The 24,223-nt window shown below is 38.4% G+C and overlaps 1 protein-coding gene across 1 annotated transcript in view; it reads left to right on the top strand.

Moving 5' to 3' along the window:
* Window positions 1-24,223, top strand: part of LOC111161959 (ring finger protein 115) — a 70,090-nt gene that overhangs the window by 34,453 nt on the left and 11,414 nt on the right. Inside the window, exon 4 of the mRNA XM_022526056.1 lies at window positions 6,725-6,936. Within this exon, the coding sequence (XP_022381764.1) occupies window positions 6,725-6,936 (212 nt within the window). The remainder of the gene's footprint in view (window positions 1-6,724; window positions 6,937-24,223) is intronic.

Below are 24,223 nucleotides of genomic sequence, written 5' to 3' on the forward strand. Positions count from 1 at the left end.
AACAATTTGCTTCTCCAAAAAAGATATACAGATGGCAAATAAACATGCAAAAAAAAGGCTGAACATCAAAAAAAAAAAAATGCTCAACCTCATTAATCATTAGGGAAATGCAAGTTAAAACCACAATGAAATACCACTATGCAACTATCTGAATAGCTAAAATTTGAAAGACTGGCCATACTAACTGCTGGTGAGGCTATGGAACAACTGAAACTGAACGTAAAACTGGTACAGCCACTTTAGAAAACACACTAGCTGTATATAAAAAAAAAAAAAAGACAGATCTGCATATATAAATATGTGTACAGATGTTCATAGCAACTTTATTTCTAATAGCTAAAAATTAGAAACAACCCACATCAACCCATCAACAGGTAGGTGGGTAGACAAATTGTGGTATAGTCACATTATGGAATCCTACTCCGCGTAAACCACTGATATGAACAAATGTCAACATAATCGATTAAAAGAAGCCAGGTACATGCGATATGATCGCTATTACATGAAATTCTAGAAAATGCAAACCGCAGGAAGATCAGTGTTTTTTTAGGGGCAGGAGGAAGGGATTACCTAGGGGCATTAGAAAACATTTGGAGCTGATGGGTGTGTTCTTTATCTTGATTAAATGTTTTTATAAAGTTGCTTGTGACCTTTTTCAAAATTGTACTCTTGATTGATTTATCTGTGTGAGACTAAGTTTTTTTTTTTTTTTTTAGATTTTATTTATTTAAGAGCGAGAAAGAGGGACCACAGAGGGAGAAGCAGACTCCCTGCTGAGCAGAGAGCCCAGAGAGCCTGATGCGGGCTCTATCCCAGAACCCTGAGATCATGACGTGGGCTGAAGGTAGACCCTTAACCAGCTGAGCCACTGGAGACTGTAGTGTTATTTATTTATTTTATTTTTAAGATTTTATTTGTCAGAGAGAGAGAGAGAGAGCACAAGCAGGCAGAGTGGCAGGCAGAGGCAGAGAGAGAAGCAGGCTCCCTGCTGAACAAGGAGCCCAATGCGGGACTCAATCCCAGGATCCTGGGATCACCACCTAGCTGAAGGCAGCAGCTTAACCGGACTGAGCCACTCAGGCGTCCAACTGTAGTGTTTTTAAAGATATAATTCATATACCCTGTAATTTTACCTTTAAAGTGTGCAACTCAGTGGTTTTAGTATATTCAGTGTACAGCCATCCCCACTAATTCTAAAACTTGTTTATCACCCCAAAAAGTAACCCTGTATCCATTAGTAGTCACTCCTTTTTTCTCCCCAATTCCCTCAGCTCTAGGTAACCACCAATCTATTTTCTCGGTGGATTTGCCTATTTGGGACATTTTATATAAATCATACATTACGTGACCTTTGTGACTGATTTCTTTCACTTACCATATTGTTTTGAGTGTTCATCCATGTTGTAGCATGTATCAGTACTTTATTCTTTTTTATGGCTATGTAATATTTCATTTGTATGGATATAGTACTACACTTTATTCACTCATCAGTTGGTGGGCATTTGGTTGTTTACACTATTTAGCTGTTAAGAATAAGGAATATTTGTGTGTAAATTTTTGTGTGAACATAGTTTTCTTAGATATATAACTAGTTGTGAAATTGCTGGGTCTTCTGGTAACTGTTTAACTTTTGAGGAACAGACCATAGTATTTTAAGAGATGCTAATGTGATCATGGTTAGCTAATAGCAAATTCTGGAAAAGTACTGTCCATCCTGTTTTTTATATTGAAATCTGTAAATATTTTTCAGCATGGGTGTTTTCAGAAGCATTTGTCTTTTTACCTCCATTCAGAGTAACATTTCAGTTGTTTTTTTTTTTTTTTTAAAGATTTTATTTACTTATTTGACAGAGAGAGATCACAAGTAGGGAGAGAGGCAGGCAGAGAGAGAGGAAGGGAAGCAGGCTTCCTGCTGAGCAGAGAGCCCGATGCGGGGCTCGATCCCAGGACCCCGAGATCATGACCCGAGCCAAAGGCAGCGGCTTAACCCACTGAGCCACCCAGGCGCCCCAACATTTCAGTTTTTTAAGCAAAATTTGTCAAATAAACGGTCTCTATTAATCTTTTGGATGTTTCACCAAAACTTTGTAATAATGTTCTCTGGTTTTACTTATACATAAGCCATGTCCTGAATACCCAGTTTTATAGATGGGCTTTTTTTTTTTTTTTTTTTAACCTCTTAGGCTTGTCTAAGTTTGCTCAGAGGCATACAGCCTGAAGCTGTTCTTTTCCTTAGTGTTGATTTGGTATAAATTTGTTTAGCACACTTTGTATCCTGTCTTCTGTGGCCAGTGAGCACTGTTTGGGACAAATACATTGATTGTTACTATTTGTTTGCACTAATTGTCAGTTCCCAAACATATACCAAATGCCTCATGCTTGTGTTGCAGCTGTTTCTAATCTTTGGGTCCTTTAGAATTTTTATATGTATTAGATGTGATAACAATTTGTATAATTATCAATGCAGATTATTATGCTCTTGGTACTTGATTTTTCTTCTAGTCAAAATTCTCAAATACTTAGTTTTTATGTTAATTATAGTGATTGCTTTGAGAGTTCTTTTCTGTGAGCAGACTTTGTGGAACTTTATTCCTATAGTAAGGGAATTGTACATTTCCTATATTTATGTAAGTGAGTTGGATGATGGCAAACATGGAAGGGGTAATACTTTTTCCCTTATTAAAGGCAAGTACAGGGGCGCCTGGGTGGCTCAGTGGGTTAAAGCCTCTGCCTTCGGCTCGGGTCGTGATCCCAGGGTTCTGGGATCGAGCCCCGCATCGGGCTCTCTGCTCAGCAGGGAGCCTGCTTCCTCCTCTCTCTCTCTGCCTGCTTCTCTGCCTACTTGTGATCTCTGTCTGTCAAATAAATAAATAAAATCTTTAAAAAAAAAAAAGGCAAGTACAGTTTTGGATATTTAAAAGTTGCATTTATTTTGGAATTTGGGGTCAAGAAAAATTTTGTGTTTTAGACCACTTTTCAGACTAGAAACCAGGGATCTTTACTGGGGGGGGGGCTGTCACTAGAAGGGGAGATAAGTCTGATGATGAAGTACAAATGGCAGTTAAAGTGAAAAGGTGCTTTATTTCACTTTTAGTGTGTGTATTATTTTTTGTTCATCTGGTTGGACATCAGAAGTTTTTGAAAGTTATTAAAAAACAGTGTTGGCAAGAATATGGGAGAATATAAGCTGTTATACACTGAGGAGTATCAATTGGTATAGCCCTTTGGTGGATGGCTTGGTGTTATCTAACAAAATTTAAAATGCTTATACCCAGTAATTATCTGTGCTACAGGATGTCCATATGAAAAAGAATGCTTCCTAATATATTTTATGGGGCTAGGATAACCTGATAGCAAAACCAGACAAGGGTAGTATATAAAAGGAACATTAGGGGCTAATTCAAGCATGAACATAAGATGCAGAAATTTACCCAAACCCCAGAAATAAAATGCAGCAATGTATTATAAAAGCCAGCTTGTGTTCATCTAAGAATTCAAGGTTGGGGGGCACGTGGGTGGCTTGGCTCGGGTCATGATCCCAGGGTCCTGATATCGAGACCTGCATCGGGCTCTCTGCTCAGCAGGGAGCTGCCTTCTCCCTCTCCCTCTGCCTGCCACTCCCCCTTCTTGTGCTTGCTCTCTCTCTGTCACATAAATAAATAAAATCTTTAAAAAAGAATTTAAGGGGCACCTGGGTGGCTCAGTGGGTTAAAGCCTCTGCTTTCAGCTCAGATCATGATCCCAGGGTCCTGGGATTGAGTCCTGAATCGGGCTCTCTCCTCAGCGGGGAGCCTGCTTCCTCCTCTCTGTGCCGGCTTCTCTGCCTACTTGTGATCTCTGTCAAATTTAAAAAAAAAAAAAAAAAAGAATTTAAGGTTGGGCTAATATTAAAGGCTAGAAGGCAGTGATGACATTTTAAAGTGCTGAAAGAAAAAACTGCCAGCCAAGAATGCAAAATCTGGCAAAAGTGGGGCACCTGAGGGGCTCAGTCAGTTAACTGTCTGCCTTCATTCGGCTCAGGTTGTGATCTCCAGGGTCCAGCCCCTGAGTGGGCTCTCTGCTCAGTCGGAAGTGGGGTGTGTCTGCTTCTTACCCTTCCTCTGCCCTCCCCCCGACCCTGCCTGTGCACTGTGCAGTCTTTCAAATAAATAAAATTCTTTAATTAGGGAAAAAAAACCCTCTGGCAAAAGTATCTTTCAAGAATGAAGGAAAAATTAAGACATTCCCAGATAAACAACATTTGAGGGATTTCTTTGCTGATAGACCTTCTGTATAAGAAATGCTGAAGGGAGTCTCAGACTCACTGCAGACCTATTGAATTTACTTTCTGGAGTAGAGCCAAAGAATATGCATTTTAAATAAACTCTCCTATTTATTCTTATACGCCAGGAACAAAAACCTTTCAATGAGATATCATTTTCTATCTAGCAGATTGGTAAAAACTAAAAACAAAAACAAAAGCCCTGTGCTATCTAGTGCTTGCCAGGATTTGGTACAGTGGAAACTCTTGGTGAATGTGTGAATTGATGATAACTTTGCAAAAGAGTTTGGCATTGCCTAGTAAAATTGAAGATATATAGACCATATAAAGTTGTACAAACTGCAAAAATGGAGAGACTTTTCTATCTCTGCATATATGAATGTTCACACTGGCTGTTTGTAATAGCAAAAACCTAGAAACAATCTAGATGTTTATTGAGAGGAGAAAGTGTGGTGTAAAATGTGTGTGAAAATGAATGCACTGACATGTGCGGCCAAAAATGCAAGTGCTTTCATAAGGCACTTTCATAATTCGTCAGTCACATTTTATTAGAGATACATACACTTCTAGTAAAACTATAAAGGAAATCAAGGGGATGATAAAAAATTATGGGTTTTGGTTACTGGAGGTTGGGACAGGGAGGGACACACACAGGGTTTCAGTGGCTTTAGTGATGTGAGCTAAGAGATGGTTATGTGGGTATATATTTTATTTTCTTAATGACGCATTATGTTTTACATGTATCAAATACCAGATATCATAATAAAAATGTTAAAGACTACATGAAATATAATATAAAACATCCGTATTATGCTGCTGTTGAAAAGAATGATAGGACTTTGTGTGTTCTGAGTCAGTGCAAGCCTCTTTTTCCTCTGTGGCTTTTATCCCTAACATCTACAGTTTTCTTTGCTTTCCATTTGTGGGATAGTATCTCTTCCAACTTAAAAATGAAATCCATTGAGGCAGAGGTTGTTTTTTTTTTTTTCTAACATCATATTTACTGCCGTATCTTAAATAGTTCCCAGAAAGTACAGAAAGAGTACATGCTAAACAGGCGTTTATTGAATGAAAGAATATGTGTGTGTTAACACGGAGATATTTAAAGATTGGAATTCTACACACTAAATTAACTTCTGAGTAGGAGAGTAGAACTGTATTGCACTTTGTATTTTATATTCTGCATTTGCATTTTTGTAATATATTATGTATTTTTTTAATTAAAGGAGGAGGAAACATCTTTGAAAATCAAGAAACAAAATGTAAACTGGAAAAAATGACAAAAAATAACATTATTGACAAACCTAAACAAACTCCTTAATTTCAGGAATTAATTTGACAAGTTACTAGATGTTAGGTTGAGACTGGAGTTTAGTCTGGAATCAGATCAACTTTAACATGCAGCTGGGCTGGTATCCCTTTCTCTGAATGTTTCTAGAGGAGACTGTTGTTAGCATGGGTCTCTGGAGGAAATAACTATTCTTGAGCAGATGGGCTGTGAGGATTTTAAGACTTAAGGTCTTGTGCTGAGCAGTTTTGTGTCCCTGTTATTATATATACACTAAATAATGTGTTTTCTGTTTGACTTAAAATTTTGAAACAAAATGAAAAGACCAGGATGTAACCAGGGTTATGTACTTGGTTGGATATAGTAAAATAAGTAGTAGTCTATCTGAAAATACCTGGTGTACAGGTAAATACAATTTAAATGTGGTGGTTTGTTTATTCCATGCACTCTTTGTTGAGTAATTCCAAACACCTCCCCAACTCCCCCCAACCCCTCGCCACCGCCACTGCTCTCCCCACACACCCAACAACACCTTTTTAATGATAAAATATGTACAACAGAATGGTTTTATCAAAGATTCCTGCACTGCTTTGGCATGGCTTTGACAATGCCCCTTTCTGACGCAGCTTCTAGATAATAGAAGTATTTTGTAGACCTCTGTCTCCACTTTGTGGTAATGATGCTCTTTAAAAAGTGTGTAAATACATCCATTTTATTTAAACCTTAGATAATTACATAGTAGAAATGTGGATGTTATTTGTGACAAAGCACAAGAATATGATGATCTATATGATTATGCTTAGGACAGAAGTCCATGATCATGTCTGGCTCGCATTTTTACTTCAGAAGGGGAAACTGGCCAGAGGCATGTGGACATGAGATCAGTGTTAAGGAAAGGGTCCAGCTGTTGGCTTGTTTCTGTATGAGGAAAATTAACTTTCTCAGTGTCTAAGTGCCTCTCCTGTACACACATACACCATGCATGCCCTTGAAAGACATTTTTTTTTCTCCTCCATGAAACTAGGGAAACATACACGTCTTTAGTTTGGAGTTACTGAATTTCAAAGTGTTAAAAACTATTCCAAAAAATTTTTTTTCCTCTTTTTTCAATATTCTTATCATTTCCTCTGATCTTGAAACCAGTAACATGTTGTTTATTTCTGTTTTTTTACTAGCTCTGGGAGCATTTGGACCACACAATGTTTTTCCCAGATTTTAGACCATTTCTAAGTAGCAATCCACTGGACCAAGATAATAGAGCCAATGAGAGGGGTCACCAAACTCACACTGACTTCTGGGGACCAAGCCGGCCTCCACGGCTGCCAATGACTCGAAGATACAGATCACGAGGAAGTACTCGACCTGATAGATCCCCAGCTATTGAAGGGTGAGTTTTTTATTTAAGTTTCTTTAAGGGTAGTTTCAATGAAGGACGTACTGGCATAATCTAATCTTTATAAGGTTCTCATACTTCTTACCTTTATGGACAAGATGGAGGTATAAAAACAGAATGAAGGTGAAGTTAAATTGAATGTCTCTTCTCAGCTGCTACCAATTAACAAATGATGACAAACTAAGAGATGCTAAAACTAACGATCTAGGTCTCTGGTTAATTTTATTAATGTCTTAGATTAATATATAGGTGATACATTTGTTTATCGGAAGATACTGAAAGGGAATATGCAATATATTGGGTGATGTTAGGATTCAAAAAGACCTCAATAGATTGAAACAATGGACTTAATATGAAATTTCATAGAAATAAATATAGTCTTGTGATGATAAAAACATTCATGCAACAAATGTTTATTGACTGTCTTTTATGCTGGAACACTTCTGTTAGACATTGGGATACAGTGGTGAGCAAAACAGATGCTGGCCCTTGATCTCATAGAGCCCATTTTATAGGAGTAATAAACATTAATTTTTAAAAATGTTTGCCATATGCACAGGATTGTACTTCATGCTTTATCTGCTTATTTAATCTGTATGAATTAGTTGGTGCTATTGCTATTCTTTTTTTTTTTTTTTAAGATTTTATTTATTCATTTGAGAGACAGTGAGAGAGCATGAAAGGGGAGAAGGTCAGAGGGAGAAGCAGACTCCCTGCAGAGCTGGGAGTCCAATGCAGGACTCAATCCCAAACTCCTGTAACATATGAAGGTAGTGGCTTAACCAGCTGAGCTACCCAGGCACCCTGCTATTGCTATTCTTATTTTATTTTTATTTTTATTTTTTAAAGATTTTATTTATTTATTTGTCAGAGAAAGAGAGAGAGAGTATGCACAAGCCAGGCAGAGCAGCAGGCAGAGGCAGAGAGAGAAGCAGTCTCCCTGCTGAGCATCATGCGGGACTCCATCCCAGGACGCTGGGATCATGACCTGAGCCGAAGGCAGCGGCTTAACTGACAGCCACCCAGGCGTTCCACTATTCTTACTTTAAATAAGAATAAACTAAGACTCAGAGAAATAAAATAACCTGGATCAGTGGTAGACCCAGGATTTACTTGAATCCTGGGATAAATGAATCCAGTGCTGCATGGCAGCCACTAGCCACATGAGGTTATATGGATTTAAATTAATTAAAAGTTAATAAAACTCAGAATTCTTTAGTCATAGTAGCCACATTTCCAGGGTTCAGTAGCCAGAGATTGCTAGTAGTTACCGTATTTTACAGCACAGATTATAGAACATTTCCATTATCTCAGAAAGTCCTGTTGGACAGTGCTGTTCTAGAACCTACACTCCCTCACATACATACACCTTCCACATTTTACTATTAATAGGTTACTATACTTGCTTTATCACATATCTATCCATCTATTTGTCCATTAGTTCACATTATACTGTATGAATTTCAGGGTTAGTTGTAGACATTTCCTCTTAGGATAATGATAGGATATAAGGAATCTGATTTAATGGGATTGTCTAGGACAAAAGCCAAAAAATCTCAGACCATTGTAATGATATATGGTGCTGAGAGGCAAATCTATGCCAATTAAACTGCATGTAGATTACTTTCCTTTCTCTCTGTGGTATGGACCTCATTGTTGAACTCCTCAGCTACAGTTCATCTATAGTTTAAAACTCTAGTGCACTTATTTTCTCCCACCCACTAAACTGCCAATTTTGGATCAGTGCTGTGGTCTGCTTTTTCTTTGCTCCTCCCCTAAGGGATGGCTGAATATTGCTGGAGGAAAATCATTAATATTCCCATTGGTGCCCCTACAGCTGGCAAAGTGTGTTTAATCTCCATTAGACTGTCAATGCTTTTGATTAGTCTTTTAATTTGCATTCCCCTCAGGAAATATTTTGAACTTCTGCCAAATTTGACTCCAGATTTCCTGTCTGGTAGCTGATTCTCAGCAGCTGACTTGTATTCTTCATTTTGAAAGTTGGAGCCTCAGATATGAACTACCAAAAACCCTGGGTCAGATTTTTTTACATTAATATTTATTTCTCCTTCCAGTCTCCTGAGATGAGGTATCCTTTCTTTGTTTTCAAAATAACTCCATCAGTCTATGTTTCTGACTCATTCTTTTCCTGTTTCTTCTGAGATTTAGTTTCATTCATTTTCATCTCCTTGCTTCCTTTTTCCTCTTTGCTGCTCTCCCACCTCCCACACTTTCGCAGCTTGATTTTCAACTCTGGCTGTACATTAGTGTCTCAGGATATTTTTTAAAATCCTGATACCTGGTCCCTGTCCCCAAGGATTCCAATTCAGATATTCTGGGTGAGATCTAAGCATTGATAATTTTAAAAAGCTTCTGTAGTTATTCTGATTGTAGCCAGAGTTGAGAACCATTGCTTTAGTTACTGCCCAATCTTATTTCCTTCCTTTTCCAATAAAATTTCCTGAGAGGAGTTTGCTTTTACTTTGTGTACTTCCTTATCTCTCATTATTCCTGTACTACTGTAATCTGGTCCTCCTTTCATTAAAATCCCTGTGTTGCAGGGGTGAAGACCCAGTGGGTACTTCAAAATCTTTATTGTATGGGTCTAATGTACTGAATTCGTTATTTTCCCCCCTTGTGAAATTCTCTACTTTTCTGACTTCCATGACAGTGAATTTTCTCGATTTACCTCTTCTCTTACTTTTCCTTCTAGTGGATACTTCCTAAATACTGGTTTTCCCAAGGTGTTTTCTTTATTCTGCTTTTCCTTAGTCTGCAACAGGGTTCTTAACTTTGGAACTTAGTGACGTTGTTGGGCTGGGTAATTCTTTATCATGTGGGGGGCTCTCCTGTAACATTATATGTTTAGCAGCGTCCCTGGCTTCTGTCTACTACCTGTAGTAACCCCCCTTATCCTCCCAGCTACGACGATCAGAACTGTCTTCAGACATTGCCCAATGTCCCCTAGGGAGTGAAATCGTCCTTGGTTGAGAACCACTACTCCATAAGTTCTCTCTGGCCATTCTTAGACTATCTCACAATTCTAATAATTACCTATATACTAAAGACTCCCAGATCTGTATTTCTGTTTTGACCTTTCCACTTAATTTGAGACTTGAATATATATCCTCTTGTTAGACACTTCTGTTTGGATGTTCCACAGATACTCCAAACTCACCAAGATGGAAGCTAAACTCATTTCTTCCAAACTGAATCCTTTTTCTTTATTTGAATTTGATTGGGGCTACCACTCTCTACGCAGTTTAGAAACTGAGGCCTTAACATAGACTCTTTTCTTTGTCCTGCTCAACTTTCTGCTATATACGCATCCAGTTAGTTGCTAATTCTTCCTGATTTTTCTTTCCTGTTTCTCAGCTCCTATTTTGTCCAACCATTTCCCTTTTAGTTCACGCCCATATCTCCTTCAAACCATTACCATTCTTAATTTTTTTAAAAGGATTTTATTTATTTGACAGAGGGAGACACAGCGAGAGAGGGAACACAAGCAGGGGGAGTGGGAGAGGGAGAAGCAGGCTTCCTGCCAAGAAGGGAGCCCGATACGGGGCTCGATCCCAGGACTCTGGGATCGTGACCTGAGCTGAAGGTAGACGCTGAACGACTGAGCCACCCAGGTGCCCCACCATTCTTAAATTTGATCCCTTATTACCCTTGCAGGATTATCTACCTGAATTTTCAAATCTCTGTCACTTCTCTGTATAAAATCCATTGTCATAGGGTCCATAACTTCATATACAAGGTCCTCTATGTTTCTGAACTCTGCAGCCTGGTTTCCTGTCACTTCCTGCTTTTCTTTTCTTTCACCAATACAAAACTTATCATTCTCTACATATACCATGGTATTTCTAGCTTGTTTACCTTTACTTAATCTGTTTCCTTTGGCAGAAATATCTCTACTGCTTTCTTGACCCAATTAATCCTTTGGTGAATTTAGGAAGCCTCTTGTTACCTCAGGACTAGATCAGAGGCCCTTCTTTGTGCTCTCCCAAAGCACCTCATGCACTCCCCTGCCCTAGTTCTTTTTATTTTTATTTTATTTTTCATTTTTGTTATTATTATTTTTAAAGATTTTATTTATTTGAGAGAGAGAGAGCACAAGTGGAGGGAGCAGCAGGCAGAGGGAGAAGCAGGCTCTCTGCTGAACAAGGAACCCCGTGTGGGACTCGATCCTAGGACCCTGGGATCATGACCCCAGCTGAAGGCCAGATGCTCAACCAACTGAGCAACCCAGATGTCCCTCCTACCATAGTTCTAACTATACCAGTTGAAATTATTAATACTATGTACTACATAGTATTACATAGTAATAGTACTACATAGTACTATTGTACTATGTCAGGCTTGACATCCATTAGCCCATTTAATGTTCCCCAAAATACTGTGAGGTGTAGGTACTGCTGAGGAAAATTGAAATTCTGGCTTATTAGAGTATATCTTAGTTATCTGTTGTCACATAACAAGTTATCCTAAAACTTGGTGACTTGAAAGAGTGGTAATCGGGGTGCCTGGGTGGCTCGGTTGGTTAAACGTCCTGGGATCGAGTCCCGCATCGGGCTCCCTGCTCAGCAGGGAACCTACTTCTCCCTCTCCTGCCTCTCCCCCCAACTTGTGCTTTCCCTCTCTCTGACAAATAAAGAAATAAAATCTTTTAAAAAAAGTAATAATCATGTATTATTGCTCACAGTTCTTCGAGTCAGGAATTCAGATAGTGTAGGAGATAGTTTCTCTGTGCTGTGTGATATCTGGGACCACAGCTACAACACATAAAGCCTGAGGGCTGAAATCATCTGTAGGCTTATTTGTGTACATGTCTGGTGGTAGGGCTAGCTGGTGGCTGGGCGTTTAGTTCATGCTATTAGGGAAAACCCACACATGACCTTCCTTAGTTTTAAGTCAAGTCTAATTTTGTTTTTGTTTTTTTTAAAGCTGTCCACTAATTTGAATTTGTCTGATTGTTTCTTCATTCAGATTAAATATCTGGGCAAGAGTATTAGATAAGTGATGTATCCTTCTCAGTGTATCACAACAGAGGGGGCACATGTCAGCTTGTGGGTAATGTTAAGTCTGACCATTTGGTTAAGGCCTTGTCTGCCAGATTTTTCTTATAAGATTATACTTTCTTCTCTGTAATTAATAAATAATCTGTGGTGATACTTAGATATTAAATGAATATCTGGTTCCCTAAATAGTTTTTTACCTAATGATACTAACATCTATTGATGATTCTTGCCTGAATTATTACCATAATGGCTATAAAATAATGATTTTTCTATTTCTATGATTCCTTCTACAAATATCAATCTTCTGTAAATGAGCTTTTTTCTTCTCCTTGCCCTATCTTATCAATCCACTTACTTATTTTAGTGTGGACTCATAGATTTTATTTTAATCATTATTCATTTTGATGCTCATAATCCCAATTTGACCAGAGTAATTGATCTAAGCATTTTAGGCAGTAACCCTCATTCACAGCTCTTAAATTAATAAGAGAGTTGGGGTGTCAGAGTAAAGTGATCAGCTTGTGTTTCTCTGATTATTAGCTGGTAATTTCTGGCCTACCAGATAAACACAATTTCTGCTGGGGGTTCCTATAAAGGAAATAAAATTTTTTCAAGAAGATTTTTTTAGTTGCTACATAGGAATGAGGAGAATTATTCTAATTTGTTCTTTCTACTGTATGAATGCTTAAAAAACACAGTATGTATGGCCTTTGGCAGCCTTGTATTTTGTCCACAATCTGAGAAGAGAAGGTAACTAGCACTTAATCAAATGCCTAGAATTTTTCAGGAGCTGGGCTATATACACTCTTCTCACAGAGCCCTGGAGCTGGGCCATGAACAGCTAAAGAAGGCGGGGGTCAAATTTTAATATCTTTTGCTCAGAAATTCCTTGCCAGATTAATAAAATATCAGTGTGAACACATTAGCTTGATTCAGTCCTCCTTGATTGCTTTGCCACTTTTTTCCATTGGAAATTGTAGTCTGCTCTGTTACTACATTGTCCCTTTAACTAATAGCAGAGTGGGAGAAGGATATAAGCTTCCTTTTCTCATGTGTTCTTTTTGATAATCATATTACCTGAGTAACATATAACCTGACTTAATGATGACTTAAACAAGAGTTTTTTTTCCTTACATCTAGGGAGATGTCTGTAGCTGGGTGGCAGTAGGATATTTCTATATCTTAACCATGTTAGGGTTGAATCTTTGTGGTTCTCTTGGTCTTTCTCTCATGCTTACTGCCTTAGAGCTTCAGGAAAGAAGAAAGGGAAAAAGGATAGCATCAGCTTATTTGTCCCCCCCCCTTTTTTTTTAGGAAAGGAAAATCTTTTCCATTGCCCCACTCCCAACTCTATATTCCTTGCCAAGAAAATTCCACTCACTGGGCAGTATGTCACATTTTCCCCATCCCCAGCTATAAAGAAAGCTGGGAGAGCATGGATTTAGCTTTTGAATCCTTTGTAGTTGGAGATGGCAAGGGAGAAGGGTGTTCAGAATGGATTTGGAGTCAGTCAGCCAGTGTCTGCTAATGAGATGTTTTATTAGCTACTTTAGCTAATAGGAAAAAAAACACGTTACTTCAAATTAATTGTGGCATAGGGTTAATATTTATTTTACATAAATAATGTTTTAGCAGTCTTCTGAAGATTTTGATCTTATGAGATAGGTTAACCATGGGCATCTCCCTCCCCTCCCCCCACACCTTTTTTGCAGGGGGTGAGTGTCATGAACTTAGTGATTTGGGGCTCCAAATCAGCATTTTGTATATTTTAGTCATTTAACTTTTTTTTTAAAGGTTTATTTAGAGAGAGAATGAGAGATTATGAAAGTGGTGTGAGGGGTAGAGGGAGAAAGTCTTTTAACTCTTGTTGGTTTTTTCTCATTCTATAATTATTATTATAATTTAAAGGTTTTTAAATTTGTTTATTTATTTATTTGAGAGAGAGAGAGACGGGGGGTTGGGGGGTAAAAGGGAAAGGGAGAGAGAAACCCAACTCTGTGCTAAGTGTTGAGCCCAACGTGGGGCTCAATCTCACCATCCTAAGTTTGCAACAAATCACAATCACAGAGAGATGTCACCTCACATCTGTTAGAATGTCTGTTATCAAAAAGACAGAAAATAACTAGTATTGGTAAGGATGTAGAGAAAAGGGAAGGAACCCTTGTGTACTGTTGGTGGGAATGTAATTTGGTGCAGCCGGTATGGAAGACAGTATGGAGATTCCTCAAGAAAGATCGAATATGATCCAGCAGGTCCATTTCTGAATATTAATCCGATAAAAACATGAAAAATGAAAACACTTAATTTGAAAAGATATATGTACATCCCAACATGTTTATTGCAGCATTATTTTTAATAGCTAAGATGTAACCACCTGAGTGTCTATCTATAGATGAATGGATAAAGAAAACATGGTATAGATACATAATAGAATATTATTCAGCCCTAAAAAAAAATAAAATCTTGCCATTTGTAACAGTGTGGATGGACCTTGAGGACATTATGGTAAATGAAGTAAGTCAGACAGAAAAAGACAAATATATGATCTCACTTACATGTGGAATCTAAAAAAAAAAACCCAAATCCCCAAACCAAGCTTGTAGATGCAGAGAACAGATTTATGGTTGCCAGGGGAACAGATTTGTGGAGTGGGGCGTGAGAGGTGAGCAAAATGGGTGAAAAGGGGGTAGGGGTCAAAAGATACAAATTTCCAGCTATAAAATAAATAAGTTGGGGATATAATGTACAGTAGAGTGGCTGTAGTTAATACTGTATTGCATATTTGGAAATTACTAAGAGATCTTAGCAATTAGATCTTAAAAGTTTTTAACATAACAAAAAAATTCTAATTATGTATGGTGATGGATGTGAACTGGATTTATTGTGATCATTTCACAACACATACAAATAACAGATTTTAAAAAGTCTTTTTTTGTTTTGAGATTCAAATGTTTTTTGATATTTATTTTTCCCAGAATTATATATATACACATGCACATATATGTGTGTGTATGTGTGTGTGTGTTAGTGTGGGTCATAGAAGCTATATATACACCAAAAACAAACAAAAGTAGACAAATTGTATATACCACTACTACTTCGTTATTTTTTCCATCTCCAAAACAAGTAATGCTTTAACTTTTTTTTCCATTTTCTTTTCAGTGTTCCAGCATTCATTGTTTATGCACCACACCCAGTGCTCCATGTAATCTGTGCCCTCCTTAATACCCACCACCAGTCTCAGCCAACCCCCCATCCCCCTCCCCTCCAAAATCCTCAGTTTGTTTCTCAGAGTCCACAGTCTCTCATGGTTCTTCTCCCCCCCACCCAATTTCCCCCAACTCACTTCTCCTCTCCATCTCCCCATGTCCTCTGTGTTATTCCTTGTGCTCCACAAATAAGCAAAACCATATGATAATTGACTCTCTCTGCTTGACTTATTTCACACAGCATAATCTCTTCCAGCGCCGTCCATGTTGATGCAAAAGTTGGGTGTTCATCCTTTCTGAGGGAGGCATAATACTCCATTGTATATATGGACTGTATTTTCTTTATCCATTCTTCCGTTGAAGGGCATCTTGGTTCTTTCCACACTTTGGCAACTGTGACCATTGCTGCTATGAACATTGGGGTACAGATGACCCTTTTCACTACATCAGTATCTTTGGGGTAAATACCCAGTGAAAGTCTTCTTTGTTAAAACTAGTTGTCTGGGGTGCCTGGGTGGCTCAGTGGGTTGGGCCGCTGCCTTAGGCTCAGGTCATGATCTCAGGGTCCTGGGATCGAGTCCCGCATCGGGCTCTCTGCTCAGCAGGAAGCCTGCATCCCTCTCTCTCTCTCTCTGCCTGCCTCTCCGTCTACTTGTGATCTCTCTCAAATAAATAAATAAAATCTTTGAAAAAAAAAAAAAAAAAAACTAGTTGTCTGAAGGTTGTTTCATGAATGTATTGCATGTTATAAAAGTTGAAGTGCAGTAATGTCTGAAGACTGTAAGTGATGGTCTTTCTTGTTTCTAATAAGATAGATACTTTTATCTTTGCTTATCATCTTTAGGAAGTAATATGTTAGTGTTTAAAATGCTGTGTGGTATAATTGTAAAACTCTTTTAAAAAGAGGGGTACAGAAACTAGCCCTGTACATTTGTTGGTGTATGAGCTGAAATCTACAGCTTTTTGGGGGGTGATGGGGCATTCTGCAGGTTTACTGTCAAGAGGCTGGGTTTTTTTGTCCTTATGGGTTTTGTTTGTTTTTTTGGAGTTCGGCAAGGGCAAACTTTAAAATTGTATTCTGCTTGGCAATGTGTAGGATGGGAGAAGGATATCCTAACCTTTTGTCATGATCATATGCAGGAAAATAATGAAAGTTGACTAGAGCCCACTTTTTAAAATTTTAATCGAGTACTTCATTTTTGTAGCTTCTGCTTCTGAAAGGAGAAAAGTTTAAAAGAATGTCAATATTTTTAGGAGAATTGAATAAACCTGTTGCAAGAGGCTTCTCTTGAAACAAATGAAACAAATCCTGATAAACCTGGTTAATAAAATTGTCTTGGTCTCTATGGTGCTTTTGAAACGCATTGAGAGGACAGTGTTATATTACTGAGTTCTCTCTCATCTACCACAAGCACCATTGCTATAATGTTAAGATTTTGTAAAATGGTGAAGAATGCCTGGGAAAATTTTGGGGGGATGGGGGATGTGTAATTTTTCCTTGATTTTTCACAATAGTATTCCTGGAAAATTCAGTATATTTTAAAACCAAGTAGGAAATACTTTAGACATAGAATGGAGTTGAGTTCGGGCTCAGTAAATTATAGACAGTTTTCCTCCAGGTGAATGTCCACGCAGGACATTCAAAGGTTATTCGTGTGTTGGAGACCACTGTTGGGCATGACTATCCTCCTATTTCTTGGAAGGTTACTAGCACTTGCAAGGTCCCTATTTGCTAAATATAAATGCTACCTCCCCATTCATTGTAACTAGCAAAACTGTCTCCTTGGATTTCTAAATCACCGTGGAGGGGCAGTATTGAGAATTCCTGATGTGAATTAGAAGTCCTTAGATGGTTCTCAGTGATCAGTCACTGTGTTATCTTAAGCTGTCTGTCTCCCTTTCTCTGTCACTCTCTCCTCTGCTTTCTTGTGTTGGCATCATTATTGGATAGCTCTCCCTGTTTAAAATGAAAGGTGGCTGGTGGTAGCTCCAAGTTTTCAAGAACATTAGAGCATTCATCCCAGAGGGTATATCCCTCTTTTGGCTCTCAGGAAGGGCACCTGGATCAGCTTGGGTTTTGTGTCCACACTTATAGTGGGTGCAGTTATTATTCCTGTGAATTTTTTTAAGTTAAGGATTCACACCCCCCCCATATGAGTATCTCTAGTTGTTTGGAATCATCCATCTGACCTGAAATGTTACCTTTATATATATATATACATTTTCATACTCACCTGTCTCTAGATTGTCTTTTATGGTTTACTGATCTTTATTTTTGTGTTCCTATACCTTACTGATTTAGTTTTGGTGAAGTCCAGTTCATTATTGTCTTTCTCCAAAAATGCCCTGATGCTTTTTACCCTTCCAAGTGGATTTTAGATGAAATTTGTCAGTCTGTGCCCCCTCTCTTATCCCATTGGGATTTTGATTGGATATGCACGAGAAGGCAGCTATGCTCACCACTATACCACCAATGCTGACACATTGGATTTATTAACTTGGGGGCATTTGTCACTTTTTATAATATTGAAACTTCTCATCTAAGTCCACAGCTCATGTCTCAATTTATTTGGTTCCTTCGTGAGGTTATTCAGCAAAAAGTTTTATAGTTTAATTTGCCTTTTTAACTGATTATTGCTGGAAAGTTCTTTGTCACCCATCCCCTTGCTATTTAATTGAATTCTCTTATTAGCTCGAATAGGTTTTCACATTATTCCCTTGAGTATCCTAGCTTAGCAGTTGTATCATCTACAGATAATTGTGTTTTTTTCCCTGTTTATGCCTCATTATTTTTTATCTGTTACATTGACTATATTATCACAACAAAGTTGTTTAATAGTAGGCATCTTTGTCTTCTTTCTGACTTCAGTGGGAATGCATGTTTCTTTGTTAAGCATGTTTACCTCTGGTTCCTCAGATACACACTGTCAGATTAAGAAAGGTTTACTTTATTCCTAATTTATTAGGGGCTTTTAATTAGTAGTGATTTTTTTTTAAGATTTTATTTATTTATTTGAGAGAGAGAGGTCACAGGCAGACAGAGAGAAAGGGGGAAGCAGGCTCCCCACTGAGCTGAGAGACGGGGGCCTCAATCCCAGGACCCTGAGATCATGACCGAAGGCAGAGGCCCAACCCACTGAGCCACCCAGGCCCCCTAGGAATGAGTAGTGATTTTATCATATGCCCTTTGTAGTCCTATCAGAATGATTTTATAGTTTTTTCCTTTAAGCAGTTAATGAATTTTATTAACTAACAAATTTTCTTCCTTGTTTTAAGGTCACTTTTTAAAAAAAGATTTTATTTATGTGACATAGAACTCAAGCAGGGGATGCGGCAGGGGGAGGGAGAAGCAGTGCTCCCCACTGGGCAGGGAATGCCAGATATCCCCTGGAATCATGACCTGAGCTGAAGGCAGACGCTTAACTAACTGAGCCACGCAGGTGCTCCAACTAATAGATTTTCTAATGTTGAAGCCACACTGCAAGCACTGAACAAAAACTACTTTGTCAAGAAGCATTAATCTCTTTAATACATTATTGGACTTGATTTATTCCTAATCTTTTTCTTTGTTTGTTTTTGCATCTGTTCATAAGGGGGCTGGTAATTTTTTTGTGTTGTCTTTATCACATTTTGGTATCAGGATTATGTTCGTTTGATAAAATGAACTGGGAAATCTTACTGTTTTATTTTATGCTTAGGAATAGTTTAAATAACATAGGAATTATCTATTCCTTAAAGGTTTGATAAAAGTTACCTATAATTCTGTCTGCATCTGGCATCTTTTGAGGGACCAGATCTGTAACAACTTTTGAAGTTAATTCTGGGTTTGATGGTCCAGGGTGGTGGTGTATTCATTTCTATTGCCAGCTTCTAGAATAGTGTCTGTTTTATAGTGGATACTAAATATATTTGTGTTGAATGAATGGATAATTATAATTATGTTCCTAAGAGGTATATGGAGTAAATGCATTAGTGGTAATTATAGCTAGGAGTTTGTGCCAGGCCCTAGTCTGAGTGCATTGTGAATAGTAATTTGTTTAATCTTCTCCATAACCCTATGGAGAAGTTACTGTGAATCTCCATTTTACAGTAGAAACTGAGGCACAGAGTGGTTAGGTAAACTGCCTGAGATTATAAAACCAGTTAAATATTGCAGCCAGGATATTATACAAGTGATGATATTTGTATTTGGTAGGATTATGTATGTTTAAAAAGTACTTTAAACAAATCTAATAGTATCATATAGACTTCCCAATTTAAAAAAAAAAAAAAAAAAGAGCATTTCCCTAACTTTCTTAGAAACTTTCCTTTCAAAGCACACATACCTGTATGTGAGGGCGATCTCTCTGCAATCTGTCACCCCATTGATGCCAGGGTTGATTTAGCCGATCTGGCTGGCTAGGCTGGCGTCTCCTTCCTCCCTCATTGCTCCGTGTGCGTCCCTCCCCAAGCTGGTGCACTCGAAGAGGAGGACTTTCTCCCGATAGAGGAGGACCCTTCTTTGGTCAAGGATATACAAGTAGCTGCGATCCCCTTCTAGAACCTGCAGACAAGCTCCAAAGCACACATACCAATATGATAGGAAGTAGTACTTGTGAGTTTTTAGTTCACTTTCTTTTTTCCTTTCCTTCATGTGAATGGAACACAACATGCCTTTTTTGGTCATGTTATTGTTCCTGCTTAGCAGGTCTACCCTGTTTCTTCTATATGATTGTTACTCCTTTACATTAGTTGTCATTGTATGTCACCCAGTGGTTTTTTGTTGTTGTTTTTTAAGATTTTATTTATTTATTTGTGAGAGAGAGTGAGAACACAAGCAGGGGAAGTGGCAGGCAGAGGAAGACGCAGACTCCCCACTGAGCAAAGAGCCTGGTGCAGGACTCCATCCCAGGACTCTGGGATCATGACCTGAGCTGAAGACAAACCCTTAACCAACTGAGCCACCCAGGCATTCCCTCACCCAGTGTTTGGAAAGTACATTACAATTGCATATTTTATAGATTTCTTTTTGATTAGATTTTAGCTTGGTTTTCTTCCTAATGGGATAGTTTGTTCTGTTGATTTGAGAGGGAGTTTAATGTTTTATTCTGCTCATCAGGTTTTCAACTGGTGGTTTCCGTGGGCTACATTGCAGGCTCCTCCTGTTCAGTCCACTGATTCCACTGTAGACAGAGTACTTCATCATTTAAAAAAATCAGATGTCAGAGATTAATTAGCCTTCATGGGATTATTAATGTGTTCCTTACACCAGTTTAAGGAGTTACCCTGAAATGAGATCTGTTTTCTTTGGCTTTTTCAATGACATGAGTGAAACCTCTTTGGAAATGTAAAGATAGGTAAGTCTCACATTGTTAATTCATTTTGCAAATACTTGTGAGAGTGTCTAAAGTATGTCCTCTAATCTGCAGCTTTCAAATGATAGTTTATCCAGGTGTAATTGGGTCCTGAGTAGACTAGCTCATCCTGTCTAACCTTAAATGAATCTGACCTGTGCCAGAAGACTAATTTATTAATTTGCAGCTACGGGTATTCTGTTTCAGTGACTGGAAAACTCATTTCTGCTTGTTAGCATAATGCTGTCTTTGAATTTCCCAGATAACAAGAAATCAAAAGTGGGCACCTGGGTGGCTCAGTGGATTAAGCCTCTGCCTTCAGCTCAGGTCATGATCTCAGGGTCCTGGGATTGAGCCCTGCTTCGGGCTCTCTGCTCAGCAGGGAGCCTGCTTCTCCCTCTCTCTCTCTCTCTCTCTCTCTCCCTGCCTGCCTCTCGGTCTACTGGTGACCTCTCTGTCAAATAAATAAATAAAATCTTAAAAAAAAAAAAAAAAAAGCAATTATGGTTGCTTGGTGTGTATAGAATAAACAAAGGAGATTGCACAGTCTTTAGGAGAAATTTCATTCAGGTTGTGACAAGTCTAAGGAATTACTCATATTTTACCCTAAAGAATTTTTTTTAGGATGGCGAAATATTTATATTTGTCAGTGCTTTTTCCTTGTCTCTGTTAGATCAACACTTAACACAGTCATACTTTCCAGACTTCTTAGAGGTTACTACTCATTACTTTGCACTTATTACATTAAGACCTGTCTTTATTTTAGTTTGTTATACTCCTTTAACATTTGTTTTTTATTGTTACATTTTAGCCTGGTTTTTTGATCAGCTGTCTCTGAATCACTTTGTAGGGAAGGTTACTACTAAGGTATGCTTCCTTAAAAGTATGTTCCCCTGAAGGAGATTCTGAGACCATAGTATTCTGACCACTGATCACTGTTCATATTTTGAGAATTGACTTTTTTGGTTATTTAAATATATTAGGGGTTTTTTGTTTGTTTTTTGTATTAAAAAGGCAGCATTACCCAGTTATACCCTGATGCATAATCTTGTGGAACTTTTTAAATATTACATCTACATCTATATAATTGAAATGGGAATCATACTGTACCTACATTATCATCCCCCTTTTTTATCTTAATAGATTAGATAGGTCTTTCACTGTATTTCTCGGCCCCATCTTTGGATCTTTTAATTAACTCAACAGACATTTGTATATTACTTTGCCAGGTATTATTCCACGTATTAACTATACAGTAGTGAACGAAACAGTCAAAAGTTGATTGCCCTTGTGGAGCTTGATAAGGGGAAAGTCAGACAAGCAAAATAAGTTGAATCAGTAGGCTGTTAAGCAGTAGTAAACGCTATGGGGAAAAAAGGCAGAGTAGGGAGTGTGGGAGAAGTGAAGTTTCAAAAAGTATAGTCAGCTAAGGCCTTACTGAGAAGACATTAGAATAGACATAAATGTAGTGAGGGAATGAGCTAGGAATGTGCCAACAAGAAGAGGCCAGTCAGGGGCACCTGGGTGGCTCAGTGGGTTAAGCCTCTGCCTTCGGCTCTGGTCATGATCCCAGTGTTCTGGGATCGAGCCCCACATCGGGCTCTTTGCTCAGCAGGGAGCCTGCTTCCCCCCATCCCGCCCCCTCTGCCTGCCTCTCTACCTACTTGTGATTGCTCTCTGTCAAATAAATAAATAAAATCTTAAAAAAAAAAAAAAAAAAAGAAGAGGCCAGTTAGAGCAGAGTAAGTGAGGGGGAATAGTAGGAGATAAGGTCACAGAGAAGGTGGCTGGGTGTGGTAATGGGGAAGAGAGTATTAGATAATGCAGAGCATGGTAGACTAGGGTTTTTGGTCTCATTGCAGTGGAAACCCAATGGACGGTTTAGGGCAGAGAAATGACATAGTCTCACTTCAGTCTTAAAATGATCATTCTAACTGCTATTTTGAGAATAGAATGGGGGGCTGCAAAGATGACAGGGGCAAGGGCAGAAGCAGAGAGACCATTTAATAGGCTATTGCATTAATCTAAGCTAGAGATGCCAGTGGCTTGGTTGAGGGTAGTGAGAAATGTTTGGATTCTACATATAGTTGATAGTGGGCATAATAGTATTTGGTGGCAGATTGGATATAAGGTGTAAAGAATTGCAGATAATAAAAAAAAAAAGAGTTAAGGATGTACTAAGGTTTTTTTGTCTGAGCAGCTTGAAAAATGGAGTCACCATCAGCTGAAATGGGGAACACTAGGAGGAACAGATATGGGGGAGAAGATTCAAGAGTTCAGTTTGGGACGCAATAAGTTTGATGTGCTTATTATGCATTCAGGCGGTCATGTTGAGTAGGCAGAGGTCTTGGGTGGCGATAAGATTTGGAAATGTGGCTTGTATGTAAAACTGGGTGAATATATAACACATCTTCTTTATCCATTCGTCTGTTGATGGACAAAGAAGTCACTGACTCATAGCAATTCCGATTTTATCTGGATAAATGTTGGAAGTTTCTTGATTAGGACTTAGTTCTTGTTTTGCCCAGGAATGCTACTCTATGGCTCTTGTTTCCTCCTTCGAGGCACGTGGTTTCACCCTGTGAGTTACCTTTTTTCTTTTCCATGAAAAGTAGTCCAGAATTGCAGTTGCATAGTTTTCTTACTCTGCTTCTTGCCAGTAGAATTTTGAGGGTTCAAGAAGCTTCTTTTCATTTTGTTTTGCCTCTGTACCTTTCAGTGTAACCTAGTAGCGTTTCTTTTTAAAACTTAGGGTCTTCTGTGAATGTTACTGAAATTCCTTCCATAAACAAAAGCCACACGCACAAATCTCCTCCAGATAATCTCCTTTCTCCCTTGGGCTTCTGCTGGGATTGCTGAGGGACAGTACTTGCAGTGGATAGAATTTTACCCTCCAAAAAGATATGTTCAGGTCCTAACCCCACACAACTGTGACTGTGACTTTATTTGGCATAAGGTCTTTATAGATGTAATCAAGTTAAGGTGAGATTGTATTGGGTTAGAGTGGACCCAATTGCAATTGTTGGTATTCTTAGAGAAATTTGGACACAGAAGACACAGGAAAGAAAGTCACCTGAAGACCAAGGCAGAGATTAGAGTAACGTGTCTGCAAGCCAAGAAACAGCAAAGATTGCTGGGAACCACCACAAACTAGAAGAAGGCCATGGAACAGATTTTCCCCCAGAGCCTCCAGAAGGAAGTAACCCTAACAACATCTTGATTTCAGACTCTGCCTTCCAAAACTTTTTGAACTGTATAGTTTGTGGGAATTTGTTATGACAGCCCTTGGGGACTAATACAACACCTACTTAAGCTTCTTGGAAGCCCAGTTGTTTAACTGAGTAGTTCTCGAGGCTATATAGATCTTTCAGAGGTCTTAACAAAGGATTTTTATAGCTACATTCTAGGCTTCCTTGTTAACCATTTTCTTTCAGCAGTGCCCTGAATTTGATATTCCATTGGAAGCCATTTCTTAATTTTAGTATCATTTACCATCTGGAGAGGCTGGGCATTTTCAGAATTATTTAGTCTTGACTCCTTTTTTGCTTAATTATTCTTCTGCATAGGGGTGTCTGGCTGGCTCGGTCGGAAGAGTATGTGCCCTTTAATCATGGGGTTGTGAGTTTGAGCCCTGTGTTGGGTGTAGAAATTACTTTAAAATTTTAAAAAAATAAACTTTATTCTTTCCTTTAATTTATCCCTCTCTTCTTACATTTTAATG

Source organism: Enhydra lutris, unplaced genomic scaffold, assembly GCF_002288905.1.
Source record: "Enhydra lutris kenyoni isolate GAN:26980312 unplaced genomic scaffold, ASM228890v2 scaffoldscaffold88, whole genome shotgun sequence".
In the NCBI taxonomy this organism is placed as follows: domain Eukaryota; kingdom Metazoa; phylum Chordata; class Mammalia; order Carnivora; family Mustelidae; genus Enhydra; species Enhydra lutris.